The 27161-nt window shown below is 42.2% G+C and overlaps 1 protein-coding gene across 1 annotated transcript; it reads left to right on the top strand.

The window, feature by feature from the left end:
• Nucleotides 1-141: 141 nt before the first annotated feature.
• SLC5A8 (solute carrier family 5 member 8) lies at nt 142-27161 on the top strand. The gene is made up of 15 exons (XM_042026841.1): nt 142-918; nt 2970-3035; nt 6952-7003; nt 8489-8556; nt 9396-9550; nt 10945-11085; nt 15063-15192; nt 16668-16756; nt 18070-18182; nt 19480-19547; nt 19840-19926; nt 20952-21145; nt 22280-22383; nt 24088-24173; nt 25663-27161. Exons 1-15 carry the CDS (start codon nt 586-588, stop codon nt 25792-25794), a joined length of 1818 nt encoding a protein of 605 aa, XP_041882775.1. The 5' UTR covers nt 142-585; the 3' UTR covers nt 25795-27161.

Raw genomic sequence — 27161 nt, 5'->3', positions numbered from 1 at the left:
GCAGCCCGGAGGCGCGGGGCGGGCAGCCCGGAGGCGCGGGGCGGGCAGCCCGGGCCCAGGATCGCCGCCCCTTCTCGCTCCGCAGGGGCGCTCAGCGCCGCGGGGAGGAGCGGGCACTGGGACCGTATAAGGCCCGCCCGCCGTCCCGGCTCTGGCAGTCGCACCCGGCACGGCCCGCTCCCGGTCCCCGGGGACACGCGGCGGGGACCTGCGCGGAGCGCTCCGCAGCGCACCTGTCCCGGCGGGAACACCGCACCGCAGCGCACCTGTCCCGGCGGGAACACCGCTCCGCACCGCCCCTGTCCCGGCGGGAACACCGCACCGCGCTGCGCCTGTGCCGGCGGGAACACCGCACCGCGCTGCGCCTGTCCCGGCGGCGAACAGCGCACCGCACCTTTTTGCTTCTGTCCCGCTGGTGTCACCGCTCCGCACCTGCCCCAGTCCCCGCGGGGGACACCTCCCCGGGGGCCGTCCCCATCTGCTTCCTCCTGCTTAGGCCACCCCGTGCCAGCCCTGCGGGGGCAGCAGCAGCCCCTCTGATTTTGGGGAAGATCCTTGGTTCCAAGGGTGAGTTCTTCCAGTAGAATGGGCCGCTTCACTGTCTGGGACTATGTGGTTTTCGCGGCCATGCTGCTCATCTCAGCCATCATTGGTGTCTACTATGCCTTCGTGGGAGGGGGGCAGAAGACATCAAAGGACTTCCTCATGGCAGGCCGCAGCATGACTGCCCTCCCGGTTGCACTCTCCCTCACTGCCAGCTTCATGTCAGCCGTCACGGTGCTGGGCACCCCTGCTGAGATCTATCGCTATGGTGCCATCTTCTGCATCTTTGCCATCACCTACGGCCTGGTGGTGCTATGCAGTGCCGAGATCTTCCTGCCCGTCTTCTACAAGCTGGGCATTACCAGCACCTATGAGGTAAGGTGGAGTGGAAAGAATCTCTCCCCAGCTTTTAGGGAGCTGGGGGGTTTCTTGTGCCTGCTTTCTACATGTCTGCTCTCCATTTTTTCTTCCCCCAGATTCCCTGCACTCTGGGCTGTTCTACATCACCACACTCCTGAGAGCAGGCTGTAACCCTCTCTGTCCCCAAGCCTGCCCACACTGTCTCTGCAGACTGGTGATGTTCAACCCTGCTGCCTTAGCTCAGGAGCTGTGTGTCATACCAGATTGGTTTCCTCACACCAGATACTCAGTTCAGTAGGTGGATTAATCCTAATGCAGCTTGGATGGTGACATGTCATTAATCATCTGTAATTAATATAGCAAAACCAGAGCACAAAAGCATCTACTATAGGAACCAGAGTTCTCTTATCATATCACACTCTCTTCAGATTGGTTCTTAAGCTTAGGTGCAACCACAAAAGTCCCCCTTTGGCAGAGTACATATTTGTGCTGTTCCTAGAGATTTTGAAGAGACTCCTTGTCACCTGAGGCTGTTTACACTACTGAATGTCTTCTCCATCATGACTAGACAAGGAGGTCAGCAAGTGCTCTGTGTCTGTAAAAGTTTTCTTACTTTCACCAAAATAAGGCTGAGCTGGTCTTCAGCCCAGTGTGTACATTAAAGCTATAGCCATCAGCACGCAGACATCTGGGGTAGTGGGACAGTCACAGAGTCTGGCAGTTTTGGGGCGGGGAAGCATCTGGTCAGTGCTTTCTTCTGATTCAGAATGTCCGTACAACCTGTTTATCTTCCTGCATGGAGATGGTTCCTAGCTGCAGATTTGGGAGCAAACTGCTCTTTTTGCAGAGGACTTTGGGAAAGGAGCATTGGTGCAGGTGAAAGTCCTTGACTGGCTACTTTGGTCTTTAGCACTTTATTACACTAAAGAGAGGAATTGCAGCACTGGAGGTTGAAAACAAGATTTCTGTCAGTACATTTAGATAAGAATTCACCAACAGAAATCTCTGGTGTCTTCCAGTGTATTTTAAACTACTAATCTTTGGACTGTCATGATGATACTTAAATAGGGTTCTTTTAAGTAAAGGCTTATGATCATGACTGGAAACTCACTGATTATCTCAGCGTTGAATCAGAGTAATGCACCTATAAAAGATACATCTTCTATTTGTGGGCAGAGTTCAGATTTTTAACAACCTTTTGTGTCTGTCCAGGGGTTCAAGACTGCTTCCTTGTGTGGGCATGCTCACAGATCACATTTTAAATGCTCAGTTCGTGAGGGAGCACTTTGAGGTGCTTCAGTGTTTATTTGTGTTGATTGAACAGATTCATCAGGCGAATGAGATCTCTTTTGTACAACCACACACCAAGATAGTTGTTAGTACAGATGGTAGTAAGAAATCTGTTCTGCAGCATGACAAACTCACTTAGAGGTTGTGCTATTCCAGGCTTGGTAGAAAAATGACGGCTCCTGTTTCGCAAAAGGCTAAATGTTGACTTACCAGTAGAATATGGCAGGCTGCCTTGGGCAGTGCAGAAGGTGAGGTTAACATGGGAAGAAGCTGCTGACCACTGAAAATCTGCCCTCTCTCACAGCAGTTCAGATGGACACATATAATGGCAGAATTTCCAAACTGACTAAGACATAGGAATAGTCACAAAGTTTTCTTTCTCTCTCTGATTTCACAACATTAGTGGATTCTATTTTTTGGCTGACATGTCATTGTCAACTTTCAGGTTTCCCTGTGCAGAGTCAAGAGTTGGACTTGATGATTCTTGTGTATCTTTGTCCCTTTCAATGATTCTGTGATATGTCCTAGTCTTTTCTGTAAATTCCCTTATATAGTGACTAGCTTATGTCTACTTCACTTGCTTGTGTGTTATTACCCAGTGGTGTGGTCTGTAAAGAAATATCAAACCAAGTTGAAAGAGATATCAAACAAGGGGACTCTAGGAGTTTTGGCCATTCATGAAAATGTAAAAACAACACTCTGTATTACTCATGATTTCATTCTAGTTGTATCAATAGTGCCAAATTTCAGTATTTGTTTGTTCTTCTTTTTTGCAGTATTTAGAACTTCGATTTAATAAGTATCTACGCCTATGTGGAACGATCCTTTTCATAATACAAACGGCAAGTAAACTTCAAAGCTGTTCTATGGTCCTTGGAGCCACCGGAATTATTTGGTTGAGTGTAACTGGCTGTTTTCTCTGAGCAGCTGGTGAGGTTACCACAGTGCTTGGGTGGCTGGGAGCAGGAGAAACAAAGCTCCTTCTGCTCCACAGCAATGAGGTGGGGAGAGGATGCTGGGCTACCTGCCTCTTGAGTCTCCATGGGCACTGCTGAATACCCACAGCAGTCACTTGAATCAGCACCACGCCAAGAGACGAGCGACCCTTCACTACAGGATAGCAGTGTGAAGAGCAGTCATTCGCTTGCCTACTGGAGAAACCCACAATGAGTTCAAAATGTCTATGTGCCCCAATTATCTACAAGCATCAGTTTTCATCCTCTGGTGTGCAGATTCTCGAAGTCTGACTAATTCTCAAGGGTCAGCGAAAGGTGACAAAACAGGCTGTCAGGAGCTGTCATTTACTTACTGCACAAGGGTTTGCACCACCACCACCACCCCTGGAGAAACCTTAGGTGTCTGCAAACTGATAAGTAGAAAATTACTGCCCTGGGGAATGTTAAACTAAAGCAATCTCTGAAATTATTGTTGGTACAGTTTGCTATATCTGGCCCTTTCAAGGAGGCAGTACGGGACCACAGCTTTTAAATGTAAGTGAGCATGTGTCAGATGCACCAGAACAAAAATGTGTTCTTTTCACAATTTTGAAGTGGACTTTTGGGGTAATTCAAAGTAAAGATGACTATGCAGTCAGAAAGTTTTTTAAGTTACATGCTTCTTTTTGTCCATTTTTGTATTTTTTAAGGCACACCAGAAGTTACAGGGCAATCACACTTGCACCAGTAAGATGGTTCCCAATGCAGTGCTCATTACTTATTTGAGCAGTGCTGCTTAGCTGGCTCTTACAGACACACAAGCTCATGGTAAAAGTAGAGTGCTAGCATGTGTGAAACCTGACACTGTTTCACCAGCAAATATGAAGACATCACAGTTGCGTAAGTTAGAAAAGCTAAGCACAGTCTTTGCTTGCAAAGATGAGAAAAATAATTCTATGCAACTTAAATACATGCTCAAGGAAATTAACCAAAGATCTGTATGTGTCTTTCTCTGCCAAGCACTTACAATTTAACTTGAATAAATTAAATAATAGTGAGGAAAGAAAACCTCCCAAGATCTTAATGGTGCAATTTTAACTCTTCTGTTCTGTTCTTTAAAGAAGAAAAGGATATATAATAATACAACCAAAAGAAACCTACTGAAGAAGCAGAAAGATTGTAGCAGTCCTATTTAAATTTACACAAAAATGCAGTCAGAGTCGTGACAAATTTTAATTTCTGATGTTTCAAAGCTTCTGGCACTTACGCTGTGTATGAGAAAGCCACAAGTTCTCAAGCTGAATCCCTTGAATTAACAGGCTTGAAGAGATACGAGTTTGACTGATGGACTATTAGAAGGAAAAAGAATTGGCTTGATGATTACATCCAAAGCATTGCAGTCAACAGCTAAATATTCTGATGGGAACCAGTAATGAGTTCCAGTATGTACTGGAACCAATACTGTTTAATACCTTCATTAATGACATAGATAGTGAGAATGAGTTCACTCTCAGCAAGTTTGTGGATGACACCATGCTCAGTGGTGCAGCTGATTCGCTAAAGAGAAGAGATGACATCCAGAGGGACTTTGACAGGCTTGAGGAATGGCCCCATAAAGTTCAATAAACCCGTGTGCAAGGTCCTGCACATGGATTGGGGCAATTACAAATATCAGTACAGATTGAGGGATGAGCTGATTGGGAGCAGCCTTGCAGAGGAGAACTTGGAGATACCGGTGGATGAAAAATTTGACATGAGCCAGGAAGTCTGGTCACAGCCCAGAAAGCCAATTTTATCCTTCACCAAAAGAAGTGTTGCCAGCAGGTTAAAGGAGGTGATTCTCTCTGTCTGCTCTACTCTTGTGAGACCCCACCTGAAATACTGCATCTACCTGTGGGGTCCCCAGCACAAGAAAGACATGGACCTCTTGGAGAGGGTCCAGAGGATGACCACAAAAATGGTCTGGGGTGTGGAACACCTCTCCTGTGAAGAAAGGCTGAGAAAGTTGGGATTAATTGTTCAACCTGGAGAAGAGAAGGCTGTGGAGAGACCTTATTGCAGCCTTTCAAAGGGGGCTTATGAGAAAGGTGGAGAGAGACTTTTTACCTGTAGTGACTGGACAAGGGATAATAGTTCTAAACTGAAAGAGAGTAGATTTAGAGAGGTTATAAAGAAGTTTTTTGCAACAAGGGTAGCGGGATACTGGACCAGGTAGCCTGGAGAAGAAGTGCAATGGCCCCTCTCTGGAAGTGTTCAAAATCAGGCTGGATGGGGCTCTGAGCAATTTGATCTAGTGGAAAGTGTGCCTGTCCATGGCAGCGGTGCTGGCCTAGATGGTCTTTAAAGGACCATTCCCACACAAACCATTCTATGATTCTGTGTTTCAGCAGCGCACGCTGACAGTCACTGTATGGACAGCAAGTCAAACATTGTCTGGGCTAGACAGGTGTCAGGAGCTGGCTGGGAAGTGATGCAGGTAGTTCTGAGGAGATACTTGACAGGGACTAGTCAGGACTGGCAGCTTTTCTTGTCATACAAGCTATATATGAAAATCTAGAGAGGACTCATGGCACTGAGAGAAATAAGCATGCACACACAGTGGCAGGGAGTAGCACACAGATAGGAATAACTATTTCCCCAATGTCTCCCCTATCCTTTCTGGCATGTGCCTGTAGCAGGTGTGCAGCAGGGGCTCAGGGCAATTAGGTTAGGCTGGGTGAAGCAGCTTCTCCATACTATTTTCCTCATAAAGCTAGAGAACTGCTCACTCCCGTTACCTCTTGGCTCTGTTCCCAGCATAGCCACTGGCCATGTGGTAGAGCTCCACCTCCGGGACTGCATTTGATCTGCTCAAAAGCCATGGCAAGTAATTCAGTGGTTAGCAATCCTGCTCTGGTTTGCCACCTGTGCCTAGGGTGGACACTTGCAGGAAGGGCAGAAGCTGGTGAATCCTGGATGACATCTGATTCTGCTGTTTTTCCATGCCCAAATCCCATCCCTGTAAATCAGAAAGTCAGAATTCTGAGTCCAGCCATGGAAAACTGATGCATGTCAGCTCACGACCTATCACTGATCTAGATGCTTTGAATCAAGACCACTGACCTTCACAGAAGTCATCAGCACGTTGCAGGCTGTATTCTCCTGACTCTTGTCACAGCTGAACTTGTGGCAGTATTACCAGTGATAAAAAAGCAAACAGGATTTAAAACCATATACAAAGAAATTGTAGAGGATATCAGTGTATGAATCCCATTGTGCCCACAAAAGTAGATGGAGTTAGCTCCTTGGTTTTTCTGTATTTTTACTGTGGTTGAGAATATAATCACATGTGGCTTCATTTTACATGATGAAGGTTATATAATTCCTTGTAACGCTATCTGTAATGACCAACTAATGTAATATTTTGTGCTCTTAGTCACATGAATTATAGCTATATACTGAGAGGCATATTGATCTCAAAACTGAGGAAATGATAGTAATAGATTCTTTGACAAACCATGTGTAAACCTCATTGACTTCCTTTTGCTCTTGTTTCCTTTGCAGTTTTAAAGGAATAAAATTAGTTAATTATAAAATTCAGGAGAAGATGAAGATGGATTTTGTATTTAGGAGTCCTTGGTATTCATTTTAAGAACACTAGGCTGTGAGGCTGCAGAGCTTATTAGCCTCAGACATTTGTCTTCTAACTGGAATTATTTGCCAACAGTTGTGAACTAGGAAACATAGACTACATAGATACTTGAAAAGAAATCATGTCAGAAAGCTATCACCTTTCCAGGAATTTACATTTCTTTTGATCTTTCCTTTTTTTCTCCCATTCTAGACTTTATACACTGGCATTGTCATTTATGCTCCAGCTTTAGCACTAAATCAAGGTAAGATGAGTACACTGCAATTATATCCTCTACTGATATAATTTCTGCTGCATATAATACTGGTTTGGTGGGGGTTTTTTGGTAATGCAACACCTAAAAATATAGCTTAAGGGTTGACTGTGAAGTCTTTTAATGGGAACTCTGTAATCCTAGTCCCTTAATCCTACCTGTAAGGAATTACAGAAGAGATTTATGGAAATACTGGCTCTCATTTACTCTACCTCTGGTGCAATACCTGTAAATAATGGCTTATTCAGAGAAGTTGAGAAGACTTAAGTAAATTTTGAAGGCAATGCAGGCACTAAAGACAAATTTAATTCCCCTGGTTAAGTGCTGTTCATCAAGATGAGAGCAAGGCAAAAGTTCTGTAAATATGATTTTGGGCTGCCTGGAATGGTTTGATGTGGTCTGTCCTTTTTCCAGGAAAACCAAATCAACAGCAAAGAGACTGTTAAGATGTTTATTGTGATATTTACAAAGTGAAATATTTCCATTTTCTACTTCACAATGACTCTTTGATTTGAAAATGAGCCACATTGATTTCTAAAAGGGCAAAAGCTTTTATATGGAGCCAAATTCAACTTTTAATCTGACACCATTAATTTGTTCATTTGGCAAGAAAAGGGAATAACAAAATGCAAATAAAAAATGAATCATTTTGGCTAGAATCAAGTCACAGTTTTTTTCCTCATAGAATGTTTTTTTTTGCCCTGTTCATTGAACAAAAAGGAAGAAAAAACCCAACACTCTCTGTACTGGTTTCCCCCAGTGTGTTAAGTCCCACAGGTTTTGTGGCTTTGATATTTATATTTGCCTTGCAGATACATACTAAACCAAGCTATGACTTAGCTGGCTCCTAATTAGAGTAACTTACGTTTTTTACTAGTTTTGTTTCAGTGTTTCTCATTAGCCTGAGCTGTCTGTCAGGGAGCCCCCTCATGCCCTGCCTGGCAGCAGGTGAGCATGCCTTGCTGGGGCAGTGACAGCGTGTCTGGCAGAAACATATGATCCTTGAGAGAAGGAAGAATAAAAGAAAGGCTTTTACTCTGATGCATTTCTTCCAGACAATGCTTGAACAACCTTGTCTCTGTGCAGAACCCCCATTCTGTTTACTTGCTTATATCCCTGCCCAAGGGCTGGGTAGCAACTACACAGGTGTTTCAAGGAAGGACATGCATTTAAAAACCATCCTGAGCTGGGACATATTGGATGTGTTGTTCGGCAGCACTCACATTAAAGGCAAATAGCTTCCTAGATCCTGAAATAAATCTCAACTTTTTAGCAGTGTCCAAATCTGTAACTAAACTGTTTCAGTTTTAGAACTGGTTAGGATGAATCCCTTGGTTTAGACACACTAAATTTTTCATTGCTGTTTGTACCTCCTACTTTTGCATTTAACTTATTTCTAGCTTTTTTCAATAATTGACCTTCAATGTTTTGTCCCCAATGCCTCATTCACACTGATGCCATTTCCCTCTCTTTCAGTCACTGGCTTTGACTTGTGGGGTGCAGTGGTGGCAACTGGCGTGGTCTGCACATTCTACTGCACACTGGTATGTGGGCCCCTACCTGAGAAAAATCTGTTCCTTTCACCACTCACATCAAATATGGAATTTATTAAAAGTAGCCTAATAATCAGGTTACTCCATGGAATTACATTTTACAGATGTAGCTACAGGACCATATGCATAGGCAGCCACTATGCAACTCAAATCTTTTCTGTTATGATACATTCAAACTTCTGTTGTTGCTGAAAGAATAGCAAAAAAAGGTAGATTTCCCTTTCTAAAAATCCTCCTGTGATTTTTCTTCTGATCTAGTAGGGTTTTGCTGTGCAATTTTTCAAACACCTTCTCAATGCAATTGTAACAGTCTTGTGTGTTATTGAATAGAGCCACTGAAAATAGCGTGCCACATGAACAGATTGGTCTTTAATTTAGTGTTAATTGATCAAGTGTCTAGAAATGATGAAAAGGAACCTCAGTGACAAATTTATTTGTCTGTGTTGGACTAAATGATGTTTATTTTTATTCAGATAAACGGTATACCTTCTGGAGTTAGTGGTACTGTATAGAAGTAAGATGAGCACTGTCTGAAAATTTATTTTTTGAAACAAATTTCTGAATAAGGTTATGTGGCACAGGAAATACTGGATTAAACTATGTGTATAGCCAAAGTAAATTCCAGAGCACTTCAAAAAAGGGCCAGGATGTCCTGAGTAGGTTCCAGAGTGCAATTCTTAAAGACACAAGTACAGAATTAGTTCTATTAAAGAAGAAGATGAAATTCATCTGTTATGCATAATTCAGATGGTAATGTTTCTGTTAGTTGAGAGTGCAAAGCAAGAGTGCTGCTGCCTTGTTGTACCTGATACATGCTTTTGCTCTTGCAGGGTGGTCTGAAGGCAGTGGTGTGGACAGACGTTTTCCAGGTTGGAATCATGGTTGCTGGATTTTCATCTGTGATTATACGAGCTGTGGTGGTTCAGGAGGGAATTGGACGCATTGTAAATGATTCCTACCATGGAGGAAGATTAAACTTCTGGGAGTGAGTTTGTACTTGCAGAGGATGTGCCTCTCTCTTCCTACAAATAGAGCTCATGTGACTGACTGTGAAATTAAACTGCTACTGAAGGAGGAGGAAGGCAGAAGTTGTGACCCAGTTTATGTATATTTTTAAACAAGCTTACCTAGTTTTAGGGATATTTTTTAGGTTTTACACCATGCAAAATCCTGGAAAGAGAAAAACGTTTTTACTTTGTCAAGTAGGTGTTTTAAGGATACATTTGGGATTCCACTGAAAGAGAACAGTGAATAGGAGAGGACAGTTGTATTTATAATTACAATTTGCAAACAGCTGATTTGGCATTTCAGCGACTGGACCAAAACAAATGGGAAAATAATAGTTTTTGCCTAATCTGAAAAAGAGAAATGTTCTTCTTTTCCTCGAAAGAAAAAATAAAAGTAGTTTTAACAGTAATTTAGCCTCCCTTTTTGTAAGTAGTCATAGCCTAAAAGTATCACTTTACAAATGCAAGAATATTCAGTCTGACTATGTTGAATCAAGGACCATTTTAAGTAAAAAAGTTATTGTACCTTTGATGAATATAAGATTCTTCTGAGAACCTTCACCCAGTGGTATTAGTGAAAGTTTAGTATGACAAGTATTGTGATTTGTCCTTTGTCTGTCAAGTCACAATATTAATCAGGTTGTTCTGTAAAATTCTTCACCAAATTCTTCAGTAAGTAATTTATCTGTGGGTATTTTTTTCTTCTTGTGAACTGTAATTTATTTCAATCTGTTTGGCTCATTTGCAGTGATTGTACTGCATTGATTCTTCTCCCAATCACAGAGTTCATGGATGGAAAAAGAAAAGGAATAAAGGCATGTAATATGTGAAATAAAACTACAATATTCACCAAGATGAATATAATTTAAATTAGTGGCTTAAAAATAATAATTGTTTATGGCCACCTAAAATCTGCTATTTACTTAGAGCTAAACCAGCAGAATGTTTTATAGAGGCTCTGTCCACAAAGGCTGGGATTGTAAACACACCTTTATACTGGTGTTAGACTGATGTCCCTCTAGATAAGCAGCCATATTACACTTTTTACTGCAGCATCATTTCATCACAACCATCACAGGCATCATACAACTTTACATAAGACTGTAGTCTATAGGGAAATAAATCTCTCCAACTTCACCTTTGGACAGTGCAGAGTGTTTCATTGGCTCAGGATATCAGCTCTTGAGTTTTAAAATTTGCTTTCTGTGACTTCACGTAAAGTTAGAGTAACTTAATGTCCAAAATCTGGCCAAATTAAGAAAGTCTGTATGAGAACAAGCACGGAGAAATCATTTCTTCTAAGCATAAAGGTTAAAAGGTTAAAAAGACTTTCATATTCTGAATTTGTTTTCTCTTTTTCCTCTCATTGTAGCTTTAATCCCAATCCTTTGCAAAGGCACACCTTCTGGACGATTGTTATAGGTGGGACTTTCACATGGACTAGCATATACGGGGTTAACCAGTCTCAAGTCCAGAGATACATTGCTTGCAAAAACAGATTCCACGCAAAATTGTAAGTCTGTCTGAAGTAACTGTCTGAATTTAGCAGTGGCTGTTCCTTGTAAGAGATATTTTTTTAGAAGAAATGTAGGGGTATTTTGTCTATATAAATTGCATTTATAAAGGGTAACAACTGTTGCCTTCTTTTTTGTGGACCAGGTAGAAGAAATTTGTACCTGTATAAGTACTGGTATATGAATTACATGTGATTGCTGTACCGCTGAACTTTGTGCCTGAATGTTTCACTGTGCCAGTATTCTCACACAGAAATAGCTGCAATAGGTTTATGTGCAACCTAAAGACCAAATATTATAGTACTTGTGCTGAAGTCTTATCAAGACGGTATCTTGAATTGCTGCTCTACTAAACCTAAATCATTGCGTGGGGATTTTGCATAAGGAAGGACTAAAAAAATTTTCCCTAACAATGAATATCGGTGTGAGAAAATCCAGAAATGCCTTGTTCAGTGATAAAATTGCTGAGGAATCGTGTATTTTATGTTCATAATAATCATGACATATTTTTTTGAGGAATTAACTGTGGAATCTGGCAGAGGGTTCTGTTTTCCTTGAATGCCAGCATTTCTGATGAGCCTTTACTCTAGAATGGAGTATATTTACTAGCTCTATTATCTTACCTTTCTCTTTAGTATCATTCCGTTAGTTAACAGCTCAAGATTTAAGAATTACTAGTGATCTCACAAAGTTCATTTATAGAAGAAATATACAAGCACACATCATAACCATCGTCCTTATACATTCTATCATTCTATGGTACAGTGACACACAGAGAAGAAGCATTATGAAGGCTTTCACTTCATAAAGTTAGCAAAATACCCACAAAATTACACACCATTTACAACTGAAATATTTTGGTTATATCAGTAAAGGAAATCTGCTTTTCAGCCATTTGTGCTGCAGACAGGAATGAACTGGTGCTCATTATTAGGCACATCTCCAGCCTTCCTTGCCACATCTCCAACGCGCCGCATCGCTTCTCTGCAGTCTCTGGCACGTGGCTGGGTTCTAGGTTCTCAGCACTGCAGAGGCAGGAGGCACATCCCACATGTGTAACTCTCCCTGGAATAATTGCGTATAGGAGAACAGACACGTACATTGTGCCAGATTTGTGTGCCAGTCAGGCTGTTCTTCCCAGCACCTGCTCCACTTAGGGCTGTGCCCCTCTCTTGCACCCTTCCTACCCTCTTTCCAAGCAGAGACACCTCCAGAGAGTCCCAGAAGCAGAGTGTGACCAAAAGGAATCTGACACCATGGCAGCCTCAGGGTAGATTTTCTGAGCTGTTGCAGCAGCTTTGGCCAGGGCTGGAAGCTATCTGGTTTTGTAGAAGGTGGGATGGAATTTATAGCTCTCATATTAGTTATTGTGGAGCCTTAATCAGTAGAGCCCTGTCCTGTTGTCATGGGTGGTTGGACTCCACTGCATCCTGCTTGTGCCTCACTTGTGCAAGATATTTCCTCTGCATGGAGAAATGATTTTGCATAATAGTTGCAGCTTGTCACAACTATAAACACTGCTATTCTGTGATGACTATCTAGTTTATTTGCAAATGTAATTAAACACATCTGGCAGGTCATGTCGTTGGCCTGTACCTCTTATTGCCATTTAATCTGTACACAGAAATGCAAAATGTCATCAGATCAAAGTAATAGGGCTTTGTACCCCCATGCCATTTACTGTAAGCCTTTTTAAGACAGCACAGTAACATATCAGAGCTCAGAAAATTATTCCTTCACAGATCCCAACTTGCAGGTTTTGGGAAGGCCTTTAACAGTGGCACAAGAACAGGAATTTTCTCAGGCATTGGGAAAGTATTTCACCCCATTCAAGAAACACCAGTAGGTAGGAGCACATTCTGTCATCTTCAAACAATCACTAGGCAAATTGAACATAATGCTTATATCTGAATGACAAGAGGCACTCAGAGCAGGAAAGCTACACTGTCAGAAAAATATGGGATACCAACATGTTTTTCTCTACTTCCCTTTCAAGGTCATCAGCTGGCATATTTCAGTGCTAAGGTCTTAGAGCCAGACTGAAACAAACAGTTGAAAACAAGCCTTCTGCAGTCACAATGCCTACTTCACCCAAACTCCACCCCATGTTACTCATGCAGAATTAGTGGAAACACCTTCCTCTGACAGTGCTACAATTTTTGTTCTCCAGTGCTTAGTCACAGGGTGTACCATGAGCTGGGATGTAAATCAGAACAAAAAAACCCAGCTCTCTGTCAAGCACTGATGCAGTTCAGAAACAAGAATTGCTTAAAAATAAGACAAACAATTTATTTTGCTTCCAGGTGTTTCTCTTGACTTTCTAATCTTTACTACAGGCTCTAGGCTAATTATTCTATTACATCTGTTCAAAAAGTTGGATTGATTTTACTCATTGGTTAAATTTTGTGCTAAATCAGTTTCTGGGTGTTGTATATCAGCATAGATTATGCCAGTGCAGGAACAGCTTCAGCTAAATGGATGCAAGACATCCAATCAATATATAAGCTTCTATGAGAAGAGGACTGCTTCGTTTTTACTAAATTAGTTTAGAGAGAAATTTAAAGTTCTCTTGGTTCTGTGTTTAGACCACCCCTAATTGCAAATACAAGGCAAAAATGCAGAGTTTCCCCTACTATGTGTAAATCAGCTTTTATTTATATAGGTCTTTTTTTAAGAGTTTGCATTGTGCTTGCCAATAACTTTTCTATTGTATAAAACTGATAGTTCAATGAGTTAATCCACATTATGCCTTTCTGAAAATGTCCATTTCAATGTCTAACAAGGCCTATAAAGTTAGGTTTACTTCTTCATTAATCCTGCTGGTCTGCTACAGAAATACAAAGGCTGTTGCCCCTTAGCTTCCTGGGAACCAAAAGCAATAGAAGGCCTCCTGAAGCATTGCACAGAAACCAAAGGTCCTCTCAGAGGAAGTCTTACCAATTGGCACAGGTCCAGGGTATGTGATCTGTCAGGAAGTTATATCACTATCAGTGATACACAGATAACCAGGAGGCAACTGCTGGAAAGGAACACTGTTTTTCAAGGTCTAGCTCCCAGTGGGTATGTTTGCTTGAACTGACCACTGTAGGTGAGAAGAACTTTGTGACCCTGGAGATACCAAGAATTTTGTGACATCACATCAAGAGCTTAGAAACGTTTGAGAAAATCAGAGACTTAGATCTCTTAGCAAAAGCCCTCGCTGAGCAAGGAGAACAATGTGTTTTTTACTGCCAGTAGAAGCTGCCTGTTGTGTGGCAAAGGCAGCATTAATGCCTGACGAAAACACATTTCTGGTCTCACCATTAGCTGAAGCTGAAGCTCACATCAGGACGTGGGGAGGTGATGGACTTTCTGGTACTAAAGGGGAAGCCTTGACCTTGTTGATAAATCCCTGTTCTCTGGAAGTGGCAGCCAGAGGCAGCTCCAGACCAGGTCCCAGGTCCCAGTTTCTCATTGCTGATTCCCACAGAGATTGTCTCAGGAGGAAATGGGAGATTTGTAGCTTTACAAGGACAACTCCAGCATTGCGTAAGCATGATACTACAGCTCCAGAGGCAAAAGAATGCTGGTGCTATCAGGTACTCCACACTTGGATCTGGGGCACCCTGCCTTACAAATCTGCTTTGGGTTTGTCAAGGGGTGTGGCATGGGGGAAAGAGCATCCTCTGACCTGCTGCCTGCAATATACAACTTGTACACATAATGAAGTGTGGGGATCGCTCCCACCATCTCCATTGTCAGGGGACAAGTGCTCAGACTGTGACACCAAAAGCAGAAGTGACATTTGTACATTTAGAAATGTGGTCTCTCTCCAGGTGAAATGCTGGGAGTCATACGGTGACTCCCTTGCCGTCAGGCAATCACTGACTAGGGGGTCTCCTCAGTGCAGGCACGGTCACTTTCTTGCTTGGCCCTGGCAGGGTCCTTCTGTGGGATGTTGAGCTGTAACATGGTGTTTCCATGTGTGTTGGTGCAGGTCCCTCTACATCAACCTGGTGGGACTCTGGGCGATCCTGGTCTGTGCCACGCTGTGTGGGCTGGCCCTCTACTCCATCTACAAAGACTGTGACCCATGGACGGCCAATCAGGTGTCAGCACTCGACCAGGTAGGGCCCCACATTCCGGGGGAAGGTGGTGAGAAGGTATCCTTCCTCTGCAGCCATAATAACCAGACAAACGCTGTTCAAGAGTCAGGGGGTTGGAAGTAGTGACATGCTGGAGTCCTGTGTCAGGCTGAGACCACAGTGTGAGGGAATAACCTGGAGAAAGCAGCAGACCCATCCTTGGCACTGGTTAATCTCTGCATTTCCCAGCCATCCTGGAGCTGCAAGTCTCTCAGCACTTGGTAAGGTGAGCAGCAAGGAGAGCTGCAAAGTGGAGAGCGCTCAGTCCACCCACCCCTGCAAATGTGTGGGTTTTTCACCCAAAATTGGTTCAGGAGGGCCAGCATTGTACGAAACTGCTTTGAAGAGAAGTGAGGGGAAGAGAGCAGCAGTGCCCTTGTGAGTGACTGCGGGGTCTGGTGAGCTGCTTTGTGCCATCTAAATTCCTCTGGGCTGATGAAGGCAAAATCCTTTTCAGATTAAGAACATACTTGTTCCCAAAGCGCACACCTGGAGGAAGGCTCTCAGCAGGCAGTTCTTTGCTAGTGATGGTGAATCCTTCCCTCTGGAGGAGAGATGGGCAATCAAACTGTGCTGCAGAGAAACCACCTCACCACGATGGTGACCTCTCCCTAAATAGACCTTGAGCAGCATGTTTACCTGAGGGACAAGAGTTCTGGCAGCCCATGGACTGGCCAGAGTCAGGGCCCAAGGCAATCAAATGAGTTTTATTTGTATGTTTAAGCCTAAGATAATCACAGGCTCTGAATAGTGCTCCAATGGACAGTAGCTGGAAAGCCAGGAGAAGAACACAGACAATGGAGGATCTGAGGCAGGACCACTTGGTCTTTAAGGGTAGAATAAAATAAGAGCCAAGGTGGAAACCAGAAGGAAATGAAGTTGCTCCTGTCAGTCAAATTCCTTTGGTAGAAGCTGAAAGCAAGATACTAAAAATATCAACTTGTCTGTGGAAAAAAAAATGGTTCATAGGAAGAAAATCTTAAAATTCCTCTCTCTTTTCAGCACTCAGCTCTTGCAAATGTCAAAAAATAGCACACAGTTTCCAATAAGGAAATTGATCTCAGGTACCAATATCTGAGGTTATTGGACTGTATATAAACCCCTTTTTGTGGAGTCAACAGCAGAAAAAGCATCTGTGGCACCCAACCCCCCCAAGAGAATGATGTACAGTACAGACTACCTGGTGCCCAGCCCTAGCTTCCTATACCATTGTCACTGGACAGCAAGGTCCTGATGGGATGGCACCCCAGCTATGGGTCTCAACAGACTCTCTGTATCTCTAGTGGGCATTTAAGGATTGGTTTTCTCTGTAGAAAACCAATAAATAGAGCAAGATAGGACATTAAAAATTAGATCAGCTGGACAGAATGCCAGTGAGAAGGCTGTAAAAAACCAATACAGTGATAAGATGAAAAATTAGGGCAAGATGGTAATATTTCTTAATCTGAATTTTTCAGCTAATGCCATACCTAGTGCTGGATATCCTGCATGATTTTCCAGGAGTGCCAGGGCTTTTTGTGGCTAGTGCCTACAGTGGGACATTAAGGTAATTTAATAATCTAAAATAATAAACTACAATCTTTTTTTTACTTTTTTTTTGTTGGAGCTAAAGTTGCATTTATACTAAAACTTGTGTACTTGTTTCTTTGTCTAGCTAATTTCTATTCTTTAAAAAAAGCACTATAACCTCTATGATGATGCAGCTTAAAACTCCATAGTTTCCCAGATATGGGTCCTAGGACACAAAGCTGTTTGGAGTTCCCTACTAAAAACATGAAGAAACAGCTAGCCACATGTGATGTAAAAAACACTAACAGATCCTTCTCTGTGCTTTTAGAGCCCCTCTGCTATAGGAATTTTTGAGTATTATAAATGGGTGGTTACACCAAATAGCTACAGTTGGAGAAATTTCCTATTGCTCATCTTTAATTTTCCAGTTTCAAAGCTGCATAATTTCAAAGCCATTTCTCACCTCTGATCTTTAGAGACTTCTTTACAAGAGTTCCTGGGCCTCCAGTTGTCTTGAATGAATCTGATGAAACAACAATCACTATGTATCACTGTGTATTTTTACTATAGGAGACAGACTGATACCCTTCTGTCCCATACTGGGGAGTTTTTTGTTCAGCTTTCCCAAGGAGTATCTTTAAGGAACATTATCTCTCTCAAGGAAGGCTCTGAACAATAGTAAGCAGATAGAAATTAAGAAACTTATGAATGTGACACCAGAATAAGGTTTTTTTTTTGTTCTGAATACTTGTAGCTACATAAATAAAGGGAAAAGCCAAAATACTTGTTTTCACATGCTGAAGAAAAGCTGGTGGCTTGCAAGAGCAAGGTTCACATAGACAAAGGATCACCTGGTTTGTGCCTTAGGAGTGCTGGTTTCTCTGACCCCACAGGGAGCCTGCAGTAGTTCAGTTTGGACTAGATGCCTAATTTTTAGGTGACCATAATTAGATTATCTGAATCCTCCTCTGAGAGTGCATTAAAAGTAATTAGTGATGTGGGAATTTTACCTACCCAGATATATACTGTAGGTCATTTGTGAAGGTATCATTTATACCAGTAGTGTTTACAACCTGGCCACATGTAATAGATATGTCTATTCAGTTCTCAGGCCCAGCCCAACTTTTCATCAGTATATTCCTTGTCTTCACCAAGAATAATTATTTTAAACAATTTTTCTAAGCTGTTAAGTGCATCACCTGGAATAATAAGTTATTTCAACCAATGCAGCTGTTGCATTAGTTTTCTGACACTGTTCTAGACAGTGGCAGTTTCTCTGTGCCAGTAACCTGTTATCTACTATTTCAGCTTCTAAGATATAAAATATTGTATAAATCTTGCCTTCTGTAGTACGGTGTCCTCCAGCATCAATGCTCTGGCTGCTGTGACTGTTGAAGACCTCATTAAGCCCTACTTCAAATCGCTCTCTGAAAAGAAGCTGTCATGGATTTCCATGGGGATGAGTATGTCTGGAAAACATTTTTTCTGCTTTTATTATGAAGCGAGGGCTTGATTCAGATCTTGCTTATGACAGTGTATGTCAGGAGTAAGTCATTCACACCAGTGGGACTACGTTGGTACAACATTTTGGGGACATAAGATGAGCTGAGTAGGTTTTACACAAATGGGGGACAAATGAGTTTAAGGAAAAAAGGAAACTATCCTGTTTGATCTTTAATAAGGAAAGATGCACTGCTTCTGTGTTAAGTGTTGATTCGCAATTCTACAAAGCCAAATATCTCTGACTTAAACACCTTCTATTTTTCTTTCGTCTGTCAAAAATGAGAAGCAAAGGAAGCTGTTCTGTAACAAATATTTTGAATTGATATGCAAGCTGTAGCATTGTGTCCCAAAAATACTCCAGAGAACAAGAAATTTCACATCTTCTCTGACATACTCTCAGATTGTCACTCTGTTTAGCTCTTCTGCTTAATGTAACTCAAAAGAGAATCAGAACTAGGCTGAGCAGATGGTTTAAATCTGTGAAGTGCAATTGCCATGTCTGCCACTTGTACTGTCCGTGACCAGCTGCAGGTGTAGCCAAAGAAAGTGTTTGTAGTAAACATGGGAATACCTCAGTCCCAACATGGTGTCATGGCCCATACCAGTAAGCACAGCAGACTGGTGGGAGGGTAACAAGTATTAAATATTTTCACCCAAGAGAAGTTTCTTAAACGTTGCAAACAATGCTTATGCCAAAATTGTTGTTTGTCGTATCATGAGTTGCCTGACACATTGCAATGAGTGAGATTAACCTCTTGCTGGAGCAGTGAAACTCATCAGGGGCGGAGGTGAAAAAACAAGTAAGCCAGTGTTACGGCTCCTGGAAAGAGATACTATGTCCTGGTGACCTGGGATGTTCTCTGTCACTGTGCCAGCTCCCAGTGATCTGCATTTACTCCTTTCCTCTCCAGACTTTTGACTGAGAAGTGAAAATTGTTCCCTCAAAATAAGGACAAGGACACAGGAGATTAGTTGAGAAATATGAACAATAAGTGGGTTATTGCCACTATGACTAATCCATATGGCTGACATTTATTAACTAATCTTTAGTAATACACAGAAAGAGGATTTTGTCAAGTTCGCATGGTCTCTTCTTAATGTAAACAGAAACCTGACCTTTTGGCCAATTCAGGCTCTCTTAGAAAAACTCCAGGTGTTAGCACATTTATTTGGGAGATGCTGGGGCCACGGAAACTTTTCCCGTAGTGATTTTCAAACTTTGGCAGATTTACACATTGTTCTGCCTTTCACACACAGGCCTGTTTTATGGTGGAGTCTGCATTGCTATGGCTGCACTGGCATCTCTTCTGGGAGCCTTGTTGCAGGTAGGTGTCATACAGCTTTTTCAAGCCCATGTTGAATGACCCAGAATAAATTATGTAAGAAAATAATTGCTGGATACCATTATGAGATTAGTTTTTATTCTTTTTTGGGTACTGATGTGAAACTGCCCATGGCTCAGCCTGTTTTAAGCATCCATATATCAAATCCTGGCAGTTGAGTACACACCACTTTAAAAAGTCACATAATTTCTTTCTCAACATCTTCTCTTATGCCACTTTGGAGGCTTTACCTTCCTTGCACAGCATCTGATAGCAGACTTTCTTCCTTCCTCAGGCAGCGCTCAGCATTTTTGGCATGGTTGGTGGTCCCCTTTTAGGACTGTTTGCCTTGGGAATCCTCTGCTCCTTTGCAAATGGAATTGTAAGTAGAAATTTAAAGACCTGTTCATCCAAAATTTATTGATAATTTTGGGCATCTCCTTCCCCCTTTTCCACCAATAATTTGATGTTGGGCAGCAAGGGAGATGTCTTTGATACTTTCCATGAGGACATGTCTCCTTGCTTCCTTTCTTCCTTATCCTAAGGAAATGACGAACAGAGCTGTATAGGAACTTGAATTTTCATCCCATGAAGAGATTTACATGTCCAGACGGGGGAAAATAATCTGAATAAAAATGAAACTTTGACAAGGATTTCTTAAAACCGGTTTTGGAAGCAGGGACAACGCATCTTGAGATATAGCTGAACAACCAGTAGGCTCAGAGAATGCTGGCCTGTCTGAGCAAAAGGGAGTCAAGCCAGGAAAATGGGGTCTAAGCACTTGCAGACCAAATTGGGGTATTCTCAGAGTGCTTCAGTATTGTAAGATTTTCATTTCCAGAGGAAAAAACTTTTCCATCAAAAAAAGGATTTGACAAACTTTGTTAATATGGTCCATGGGTTAGTCTGGCAGGATTACTAAATAGTAATTCTGCCAGGTTTACTAATCACTGATCTTCACCTCTTTACAGTTGCATATTTTATATATATATACTAAAGTAAAAAAATAAAAAATTTACTAGCTGTCAGCCAAAACCCCACTTACCCCTGATGTAGGAGAGACTTTTTGCTAAAACAAGTCACATGAGGAAATTGAAAAAGTGCTTCTGTGTTTGTTCAAGGAGGGCCTCAAATAAAGCAGGATTTTCCCATATACCATGCAGGCCAAAGTTATCCTTTGATTGTAAAGATCTACCGGCCAAATAAAAAGAGACCTGTGAGGAAACATTGTATTTCCCCAAAGGGAAATGAAGTAAACTCCCCAGCACTTCCCAACTGTATATTTCATTTCTGCTATGGAAACTACAGGTTAGATTATCTTGACTATTTCTTACTCATCTAGTTGTTGTTTCTTTCAGATACCTTTTGCTTTTCATGTAAATTCAAGTTTCACTTTTTGTTTTGCAGGGGGCATTTGTGGGTCTTGTCAGTGGCTTCACTATTTCACTTTGGGTTGGAATTGGATCTCAGATTTATCCTCCACTTCCAGAGAGGACCAAGCCACTCTATCTCTCGACTGCAGGCTGTAATATATCCTCAGGAAATATAACATCAACAGAAATTCCATTAACAACGGTTTTCAGCACACCAGGTGCAGAAAGGTATATGAGTTCATCAGGTGCAGTTCAACAAAGCATGTGGTTTTTTTAAGCAACACAAACATCTGTATTTGGGTTATTATAACCATCCTTTTCTGGTTTACCTACCACACTGTTGGAGATGCAGCAGTTTTCCTATCGGACTAAAGTTTGTCTGAGTTATCCCAGAACAGAAGTCAAAGTGAATCTTCTTATTGATCTGAAAAGCTTCAGTTCAATATTTGAGTTCAAAGGCTTGGGCATGCCTTACTGTGGACCACAGTTTTAAACAAAGATATCATTTATAGTTACTGGGTTAACTTCCACAGTCTGTCACATGAATTAAAGTAGTTGGCAGTTAAAGGGCAAAATGCCAGTTACCAGCTCTACCTACAGCAACTTTGTGCAGAATAGTTCTATTCAGTACATTCAGAATGGGCACAATATAAGGGATTTCCTCTGCTCTGCAACTACCAAATGTCTTACTCTGGATGATCATACAGTATAGGGAACAGCAGGAACAGGAAAAAACTGAAAAAACATATTTCTAGGGTTTCCAAATCCTTACACCTTAGAGCATTGTACAATCAAGAGATACCCTGACACACACCTGGGTGCCCAACATCCGGTTTCATATACCACACCTGTCACATGAGCCCTCCAGCATTGCTCCTGGCTGTGGGGAAGCACCTGTTGACACAGAGCACAGTCAGGAAGAACAAAATAAGGTGTGAAGACAGTTCCTCTATTGTTTCTGGCTGTTTAGAGCTGTGTGGGGTTGATTTCCTTGTTGGTTTTTTTTGTGTCCCTTCCTTCAAATAACATCACCCTTGCTAAAGAAACTAATCCCTTCATCCAGCTAACTGGAGTGTTCGGCTTTGCACTAGATTCATAGCAGAGACAGGACTGTCCTGTTTTACCTGCTCTGTCTCATGCATTGCCTCACTGTACTGACTAGCCTCGTCTCTTACAAAGGAACCTGTTCTGCAAATTTTGGAACAAATTTTCACTGCATGTATATTGTATGGAGGTAGCTCAAGATTACCAGGTCACTTGGTTGAAAAGTATCTCTGTATTTATACACTGTCTGGAAACAGACATTTTCAAGTTGTTTGGAACAAGAAAGGAGAGATTAACACTTTTTCTGCTTTATTTCAGGCCTGCCCTGGCAGACAACTGGTATTCTTTGTCTTATCTCTACTTCAGCACGATTGGGACACTTGTCACAGTAGTTGTGGGAATAATTATCAGCCTCCTAACAGGTACTAGTTCCAGAGCTGTGATTGAATGTGTCTTAAGATCTCTTTCAAACTAAGATGTCCTGAGAGCTGTCACTGCCACAGCAAGTGCCAGTAACCTATTGCAAACCCTGTGTAAAGGTTACCATCCTACATCTAATTTCCTCCCCTCAGCACTTCTGCATCCCACTCCTGGTCTTTGCTCACAGCAAAAGTTACTACAAGTCTCTAAAGAGAAAGAAGTTTCAGTATATTTTTAAACCTAAGGGACAAAAAAAGAAAAAAAAAAACGATGTCTGTCTTTCCTGTTATATTAGATGCCTGCAGAGGCTAGAGGTTTAAGAGCTGTCCCTGAACATGGCAACAACTCCAAGCAAGGCTATACACCCATGCTTCCAGAGAACAAAAGCAGTTTTACTTTCAGTGAGTTCAGAGCACTCAAGGGCTGTTGCCTGCATCCACAGAGTGCATGCTTTTCACCGCATTCCTCAAGAACATGCCTAAGAGCTGCAGATCTTCTGCATGGCTATTTTAGCTTCCTTCTCTTTCCCAGAACTTCTGCAAAAAGGGAAACAGCAGCATGCCATGGGTAAGACTGGGGAGTTCAGTACCAGCCTATGGCCTCACTACTCTTGCATCCAGGTCAGATGCAAAGTACATTTGTCATTTACCTCATGCATGGCAGAAACAGCAAAAAACCAGCTGTTCTCACAGCTTTACCTGGTATCCCCAGCCAGATTCATGTAACAGCCCTCATCTTTGAGGCCGTTAGATCTCAAATTTTTTGACTGATCTACAACCACTCCAGGACTATGAAACTCCAAACTCAGTAGACAAATTCACTTCCATTAATTTCCCTGTGCCTTACAACTAATAAGCACAAGTTACATTTCTGCTTTTCTACTCTTTTCCGTCTCAGTTTTTAGATTTGCTCCCCACTTGCTTTCAAGCACTTGCTCTTCCCACTGCTATAGTGATGCTTGTAGCCAAATTTTGCTTTTTACCAGGTAGGGATCAGGTTACCTACAGGTCATAAAACTAAGGATGAAAACCAGACAACTCACTAAATCCAGATGAGAACTATTCAGCCCAAGAAACAGAAGCACAAAAGAGTTAACCCAACCATAGTGTCACCATGCTTCTTGTGGAGCAAGATCCCATTTAAGCATCAGGTGGCAAGGAGAGCTAATTCCCAGCACCTGCATCTCTTTTGTTTCCTTCCCAAGAACAGGTAACCTTCCATGCCTTAAAAATACCCAAACATCCCATTAACCCTCATCCCCCCACCTTGGGGGTGCCGTTAAGTAATTCACTATAAAAATTGCTGGTGAGTTTGGAGACAGGAGTCTCGCTGACAAGGAGCGGAGAACTGGAGTTCAGGGTTTAGAGCAGCACTTGGTGCCACAGCTCCTGGACTGGCATCCCAGACATCATTATATGGGATTCATTTCTGGTGATTGCCAAATTCTTTTTTTTTTTTCCAAAATAGAAAATCTGAGGAGGGTCTAGGAAACTAAGAAATAGCTAAGGCATTTCAAATAGACTTTGAGGGATCATTTTATATATTGAGAGGTGCAGGATGAAGAAATGGTCCCTAAGGTCTGTGATGGCTTGAAGGCTTTTGCTGCATGACTCTGTCCTGCTTGCCTGGCCTGGTGCCCACAGCTGGAGTCTGACACATGGTTTGCACGTGTAAAGCTGGCCGACTAAAACCTGCTTGTTTTGTAGGAGGACTAAAGCAGAACACAGATCGTAAATTCCTGCTGACCAAGGAAGATTTCCTGTCCAACTTCTCACGGTCTGAAACTGAGCAAGTAAGTGTAATTGTGCATCTTTGATTTAAATCAATCTTTCCTCCTGGGGACAAAGGCAAACAAGTGTTCTGGCTTACTTTTTCCAATTGGGATGAATAGCACCTGATACTGAATGATAGGACTACCTGCTTTAAGGCAGTACCAGAGCACAAGGCAGGTAGGAGTAAGGCAGCTGCCATGGGCAAGGAAGCTCTGTTTTGCCACAGCTTAACTTCAGTCAACAACAGAGCAGCAAGTGAGAAAAGGGACAGTTTTCTCCATGTTTCTGCTAAAATACTCCCTAACTGGCCTCTGAGAAGTTCCCCCAAGGCACACTTTGGATTCAGCAAAGCTTCCTTTGTTTGTGAACATGTGTTCTCTAAGGTCTGAATTTGTTTGTAACTTTGGCTACTGTTTGAGGGAAGACATTTCTAGTCAGTGCATCTGTTTCCTAGCTCTCACCCTAACAAAAAAGAAAAGGGGAAACATTATTGGGTAATAACATCCCTTAGAAGGGAGAATACAAGGAAATTATGTTTTTTTAAATTAAACTACAGATCACTTTTCAATCAATATCAGCTGAACATTCAAGCTCAGCTTTGTTAAATGCTCTTCAAGTGCTGCAGTACAGGCAATAATCATATCTTTAAGATGGTCGAGTTTGCAGAATGTTTTTCCTCGATCCTGACGACTCTTTCTGGTATGGTCCTATGTATTTCAGCTTCTGGATAAGAACATCAGTGTGAAAAAAGGGATATTTTACCATACTATTGTAATGCTGTTTGTCCATGTCAGAACTGGAGATCAACTATCCAGTTACTGTCATTCACTGTCTTTAATGGGCCAACATCTGTTTCCACTGTATGGGAATTTAATCCCTGAAGTCTTTTGAAAAAAACAAAACAGTCCACCACACACATGGAAGCTAATGTCCACAGCCATACTTATTTTATGCCTGGAGTCAGAAACAAGTATCTGTCTCTTATATGGCTAAGAGCTGAATAACAAGTGGTTGGCATCACAAATAATGCAGAAAGTTGATGAGATAAAAAAATCAGGGCTAACTAAGCAACTTTCTGCACATGAAGAGCTCAACATCTCATTATATTTAACAGAAATGTGACAATGATGCATGTTAATCTGCTCTTCCTGTCAAAGATGGGGCAAGGATGAAGGGTTGGGAGTCAATAGCTCAAAGACCTGGTGGTGACATATCACTAGACATGAAAACAGCAATTAGAACTTTGCACACCCAAAAGCACTTTAGACAATTTGCAGGACAAGAACATTTTGTGTGACAAGAACATCTTACACAATTAGTACCTTATGCAATTAAAACTTCCCATGCCCCTAGAAAAATACCTTCTACTGCAATGAGTAAGTATTTGTGCTCTGTTTTCCTGCAAGGCACTCTGCATGTCAGGCCTGACTCTGCTGGCCAAAGAGAGATCAAAGAGAGGAAGACTGTTCCTTCTGCTTCACAGCATGGCTTTTCTCTTTTGTTTTTTAGCCAGAGAAAGTGGAAGTGTTGAACTGGAAACCATTTACCATGGCAGACGAAGGAACTGACAACCCTGCCTTCAGCCACATTGAAATGGATGTTGCAAGTGATAAGAACAAAGTCAATGGCCTTCATATATGACACAAGGGCATGTCAGCCCACGAGGACGGTTTTGTTCATGTAAAGCACTGTTGACATTCCTGGTCTGGGTCAGTTACCAGCTCTGCTGGGGTCATGGGCAGGCATCTGCTGAGCACTTCGTGACACCATTGCCCTTGCATGACCTTGACATTAGTCAAGAAAGGAATCAGGTTTTTCTTGCACTTCCTCACTTTCTCACTCTGGTTCTTGGTGACAGAGCCTAAAGCAATGTTTCTATGTGAAATATTTGCCTGATATTCTTCAGCTTCCTGGAAAATATCTGCCTTTAATCTCATTTCACCCTCAGAGTGAAATTTTTATTTGGGAAGAGTACTGTTCACCCAGATGTGGCTGTTTTTCTGGTTTGCTATTTTTCTTTTTTGTTTTAAGGCATTGAAAGTATGAAGAGATTAGGGTGTGGGACCATATCAGATTGCAAGAAACAGTGGGGTTTTTTTGTATGGGAGGTATATTTAGTGCTATCTGGTTCCTCTATAGAACTGATTCTGAGAGCGTATTTGTTTTGCTGGTTTTGTCGTCTGTGTTTTTATTAACCCACTGGTTTCTTGGCTACCTGCACCTTCTCCTCTGTGCTCACTGCTGGAAGCTGCAAGAGTGGCTTTGGTGGTGGGTAGAGGTAAGAGTCAGTACTGTCTTTCCCTTTATGCCGTATCTCCTTCTTCTCCTCTGTCTTGCCCTTACAGAGCTGGTGCTCATGAAGAAGATAATCTTTATACACTTTTTACTCCATGCCATAGACCAGAACCACAGTAGCCTTCTACTTCATGCCCAGCTTGCTGGCCTAGGATTGTTCTTGCTCTGGGCTGGGCACAGTGCACCAGAGATGTTAATAAAGATGAGGCCCTTTTGGCTGCACTGGACAAGAGGGAAGGCTGCACCTGCAGGTGCCATAGTGGTTCTCTCCAGAGATATGAGCTGAAGCCTTCTTAGACCTTTGTGTTCATGCAGTCCTTGTTTTCACTTTGGGGATTCATGTCCAAGGTTGGTTCAGATCAGGCACGTGTACACTGTGTTTTGGCAGGCAGGGAGAGCCCCCTGCACAATTCTCCAGGATGGAGAAGGGGTCACAGAGGATGGCATATGGGGAAGGCTTCTCCAGGGCTGCAGGGCATGGAATGGCTTATGCTCTGGTGGGGCTGCCAAGAGAAGGTTAACAGGTGATCCACTCAAGACCATGCACTGCGATGGTGTTTTGGGAGGGTGAAAACCCCCATTACTTTCTTCTCCTGCTTGCTTTCTGGTACAGTGAGGAACACCCACTGTGTTGTTTTTGTACTTCAGACTTTTACTATAGCTATACAAGAGTGTATAAAACTCTTCTACAGCAGCAAAATCAGGTTGGAAAA

Source organism: Corvus kubaryi, unplaced genomic scaffold (assembly GCF_017639235.1).
Source record: "Corvus kubaryi isolate FWS band 111438036 unplaced genomic scaffold, C.kubaryi_AGA036_p1.0 129, whole genome shotgun sequence".
In the NCBI taxonomy this organism is placed as follows: Eukaryota; Metazoa; Chordata; class Aves; order Passeriformes; family Corvidae; genus Corvus; species Corvus kubaryi.
This window is presented reverse-complemented; position numbering and strand designations above follow the sequence as displayed.

Coding starts and splice junctions, on each gene's coding strand:
- SLC5A8 (XM_042026841.1), top strand. CDS start 586: ATGGGCCGCTTCACTGTCTGGGACTATGTGGTTTTCGCGGCCATGCTG. Junction 7,004..8,488: donor AGCTTTAGCACTAAATCAAG/GTAAGATGAGTA, acceptor CCTCTCTTTCAG/TCACTGGCTTTGACTTGTGG. Junction 8,557..9,395: donor GCACATTCTACTGCACACTG/GTATGTGGGCCC, acceptor TTGCTCTTGCAG/GGTGGTCTGAAGGCAGTGGT.